Here is a 5,000-nt window from a genome sequence, read left to right as displayed (position 1 = left end):
GTCATGGAAACTAATTTCTTTATAGTCGTAGGTGTGTTGCCTGCAGAACTATTAGCCCACAAAGTTTCAATGGTCTCTGCTGTAAATTGACCAAGATACAATGTAGCTCTATTTATATACTTGATGTTATATTTTGGTTGAGGGAATGACGTCATCAGTCTTCTCATTTGCATATTTTACACATCCAAACTTAAATATCTCCGGAACCAATGCAAATATTTCCAAACGGTAAACAGCATTTTTAATCTTTCCTGGTATTCTATGTGATAAAACTAAAAATTCAAGGGATAAAAATTTGATCGTGATGGCACTTTAAGGACCTTCAAAATGGAAAGGAACGAAAGTACCGATTCAAAACATTCACTGGATACAACTTGTACGATTTTGTTACGTGTGAAGATCTCAACTCCTTTCCATGTTGAGTCTCCTTCCGCGCACAAATGACACAATGCTGCTACAACAGGGTCATGCAACACTCTTCAATGAACATTTTTTTGTAGGCAACTGTGAAACAATCCATTTTTCACATAAATGAAGAACTTGGTCTTGGTGTACATACGTGCACCTGGATACAACTTGTACGATTTTGTTACGTGTGAAGATCTCAACTCCTTTCCATGTTGAGTCTCCTTCCGCGCACAAATGACACAATGCTGCTACAACAGGGTCATGCAACACTCTTCAATGAACATTTTTTTGTAGGCAACTGTGAAACAATCCATTTTTCACATAAATGAAGAACTTGGTCTTGGTGTACATACGTGCACCTGGGCTGTGATCCATTCAATACTGCAGGGCATGTGTCCGTTACGTTATCAAAGGAATGCGCTGTGTATCCAAGTTGGATCTCATGATGTGCAGCACAGTTATTTACCAGAGTGCTCTTATGCTTGCAAATAATTAATTTTCAGAAGAGTTAAGTTAAAAAAAAAATTGATGAATGAACGATGAAACTTGGAGACAGACAAAGGGACAGACGTTCAAAGGGAAAGTGTCACACTTCATTTTGAGGAGTTAATTTGGCAAGATAGGGGTGACTAAGTCAATTCGCGTAGCGCAAGAATAATCGAAGCGTAAATTTCTGGCATATATTAGGAACTAATGTGGTACGCAAAATCAATCAATTTCGAGTATAAATTATCTCTATGCAGTTGCGTGAGTAAGCAATTTTTGATTTGTTAAATTGTATGGGAATCATCTAAATTGCAAACGTTCTCAACTCGATAAGGCATAAATTATCTGAAGCATTTGATTCTTTGACCATCGGGTTAAAATTTGCATTTAAAATTTTCATTGCGAGTCTCCACAAGGAAACACAAACCTAAGATTATTATTATCTTGAAAATGCGTACATAATATGAAAACTTACTTTCCTTACAAAAGCGCTTGATTCACGGTTTGTCGATCGGCGAACAAAGCTTTGTAAACAATGAAATGTGCTCACCAATTGCCACATTTTTACATACGAAGATACTGCAATTTACTATAGGCACATTTTCTTCGAACATTGGCCTTTCACAAACACCTTCTACGGTTAAAATTTAAAACAAAAAGTCAATTAAAATCACGCACGAACGTCAAGCCACTGCACTTACAGATTTCTTGCCATCGCGCCTGACATGATTCCTGTAGTGTGCGATGCGAATCGTGTCACGTGCGAGGGTGGTAACTTACGTTTGAGCAGTACTGTATACATTTAGTGAAACGCTTCTGCCCAGAAGGCTTCAATGATGCTGAGGAGATCATGCTTACTTTAAGGGCCAGGCTTTTCTTCCAAGATATCACTGGCAAAATGGATGTACATTTGTACATTATCTCCCCGTGGTTGATTGAAGAGTCCAACAAAAAGGTGTCGTTGCTGTCCGGAATGTCTCTCTGTACTGTAACAGTTGTTACGTAACGGTACTTTGGAAAGTCAGAAACATGCTCCCTGAAAATCCTGCATGCCAACATCAAGTTAGGCGGGAGAGAAAAGCCTGTAGAGATTGACGTGGCCGATCAAAACGCACTTCTGACTACATGTACATAACCAATCAAAATTTGTGTGATGTCACAGCTGTGTTTCCATACTCTCACCTAAACACCGCTATTGACCAATGAGAGTGCACGTACTATCCTAATTAGTTATAAATTAAAATAAAAAGAACGAACGTCAGCATTGTGTTAACATGAAATAGAATTACATGCCAGTTTGCAATGAACTACACTGTATAGGGCGATTCAAAACGCTTTTGATGAATGATATTGTGTCAGTTTTACCTGAGTTTGAAGTTTGTCGTTTTAGTAGCAAAACATTTGTGTAATGTTTTGTCGGTCTCTAGCCGACTGTCGGTAACTCGTCATTTTTGTAGCAAAACGTTTGTGTAATGTTTTGTCAATGTCTAGCCAACGGTCGGTAACTTGTCAGTAACCTGTTGGCAATGTGTTGGTGTCGACCAACAGTCGACTGATTGAAGGTGGAGGTGAGCTGTTCTTCACATTTACTAAAATAATACCTTCAAAATTTATGTGATATTGCGGTATTTTAGAAATAGTCGCTTTGGTTTGGAAACAGTGTTTACTTTTTACAGTGAATTGTCACGCATGGCCCAGCAGAATCTGCAAGATCTCTTCGAGATCACCGAAAATTGATTGTAATCTCAGAAGTCTTTCACAAAATCTTGCTGCAAATTGCAGTTCACTGTTGACAGATGTAGCACAGGTTGGCATTTCAAACACAGATAAAACACTTTCCTTCGTTTCAAACACCTTGGGTTTCAAATGCGTTCCGAACACAAACGCACTAGAAACGCTTTGTGGCTAAGCATCCTTTTCATCTGGACGGTCACAAATGACATGTTTTAGGTCCAGAAAGGAATTTGTCAAAGTACATCACCACCTACAGCTGTACCAGGTTCAATAATTAACAATTATTCGCCGAAGGCGAAGTGATTATCGTGAATATTCACCGATAATCACTGAGCCTGAGGCGAATAATTGTTTTAGCATAAATACACAGGTGATTATTTCAAAAAAGAGAAAAAAAAACATTTCAACTCGAAATCATCTTCACTTACAGTGGCAAAACGACTACTGGCAGCCATTTTGTCCGTCGAGGTGATTATCGGCTGATAATCCGAGATAGCGAGCCAGTGAGAGCGCGCGATTTTGTATAATCACCTGTGTATTTATACTAATAATAATTATTGAGCAGCAATCTACATGTACAGTATCAAGTACAATGTATGGCATCTGTGAATTTTCAACTCATGTTGAATTTATTTCAAACATGTACAGTATGTACTTACTCCTTTCTCAGCCTTTCATCGTGTGCCTTTTCACAAGGCCCTGCAAGTAAACATTAAAAATTAACATGTAATGTAAAGCTGTATCCTACTCAGTGCTTTGGGACAATGTTTCAGATAAGAGGGTGTAATGTAAAACCTCAAGAAAAGCTGGATACCTGTGTCAAGATATCAAGTCATGAAGTGTTATACACTAGAAGCCAAGTACATGTATCAAATCCCAAAAAACAAGACCTACTGTACATGTACGGCTATAAAGTCTCCAGAAGGACCTGTTCAGATAACACACTCTGAGGGTACATGTAGGCTTCCTTTTAAACTCATCTGGAACACAGAACATTTAGATCTATCTACTGGAATGAGCATCAACATATTCTCAGTAACTACGAGCTTCAACAAAAAGCCTGGAAAAGTTTAAAAAGAGTTAGGAATGTTCACCACTACAAGTTTGCCTCCACAGTATTGCCTCTTGATTAATTTGATCACTGTTAATGTACTAAAATATAGACCCAACCACAGATATAAAAAACAGCCACTTAATCATGTCCCAGGTGGCCATGAAATGAAAGAAAGTGGCCCGGCAGGCCACCAAGCACTGGAGTTAAGTTTCAGCCCTACAACGGCTTAAGAAAATAACATAAAATTAATGTTTGATCATCTACAATAATGCACCAATCAAAAAGAAAATTCAACCCTGTATAATTATGATGCTGTTTTTACCAGACTTGAGTTAATACAAAAACACAACTTTCATATTAAAACTATTAAAAATAACTTGAATTAGCGGGACAACGTCAATAAGCAAGTGTAAATGCTCTAACTCTGAAATAGAGAAAAGGTTGTTTAACGAGGGTTTCAGGGGCTTTCTACACTGCTCTAACGTGGGTTAGTTTCTTCTTTTTTAAATGCATCAACCACATTAATTTTGGACTTCTTCAACACTCAAGCAACATTTCTTTGCGAGATGTAACACATTTTCTCCTTCAGCAAAGCCTTGCTTGAAAGCTTCCTCAATAAGGACACTCGGTGGTAATATTTAAGCACTCTCTACTTTTCATACATACTACACAACTTTTGAAGACCTTTTTTGTTAGCCAATCACTCACAGCTGCTAGATCTTTTCCTTTAACCCATTAACTCCAGGGGGTTCCCAGATATTAGACAGAGAAAAATACTAAGTATGGCAGGTTTAGGTCAGTTCAGGGGTGAAAGGGTTAAACTCTTCCATCTTGTCCAAACACATGTTTATAGCTGTTAGTGCCTTCGGTGCCCAAAAGAAAAAAAAAATTCCAGGCTCAAATCTCTCTTGAAAGTTGATGGTAAAACATGACCTGACACCATGTGTGATTTACATGTACTTTGCATTAGCACAATTCAGTGTTCGGCTAAAGAAATCCCCAACATTTGCACAGAAAGAACACTAAAAACATAAGGTATGAGCAAATTCTTTTTGAAACCGAATGATTGAAATAAATAAAACTAACTTTAGAGCAATTTAACACAAGGGAGTTGTTTCTTGTTTCCAAATAAGTTCTTTGCAAAAGACAGTAATCAGCAAAGTGCTTTCCATTTCACATTGTTTTGTGGGATTTAAAGGCCCAGTTTCACCCGAGACGCAAAGCGATTGTTTGTTATTGTTTTGAATCTCAAATAGCGCATTCTGATTGGCCAACTATTTTTGTCACGCCAGTTCGTGGTGTTGAAAACAAGGAACAT

General features: G+C 37.9%; 1 protein-coding gene across 2 annotated transcripts in view; it reads right to left on the bottom strand.

Moving 5' to 3' along the window:
- The window catches only part of LOC138013559 (luc7-like protein 3), a 31,746-nt gene that overhangs the window by 20,379 nt on the left and 6,367 nt on the right, over window positions 1-5,000 (bottom strand). For both annotated transcript variants that reach the window (XM_068860665.1, XM_068860666.1), the window contains one exon: window positions 3,288-3,327. In XM_068860665.1, coding sequence (XP_068716766.1) covers window positions 3,288-3,327 — 40 coding nt within the window. The remainder of the gene's footprint in view (window positions 1-3,287; window positions 3,328-5,000) is intronic.

Source organism: Montipora capricornis, chromosome 8 (assembly GCF_036669925.1).
Source record: "Montipora capricornis isolate CH-2021 chromosome 8, ASM3666992v2, whole genome shotgun sequence".
Lineage (NCBI taxonomy): Eukaryota > Metazoa > Cnidaria > Anthozoa > Scleractinia > Acroporidae > Montipora > Montipora capricornis.
Note: the sequence above shows the minus strand (reverse complement) of the source record. Positions and strands in the feature narration are given on the sequence as shown.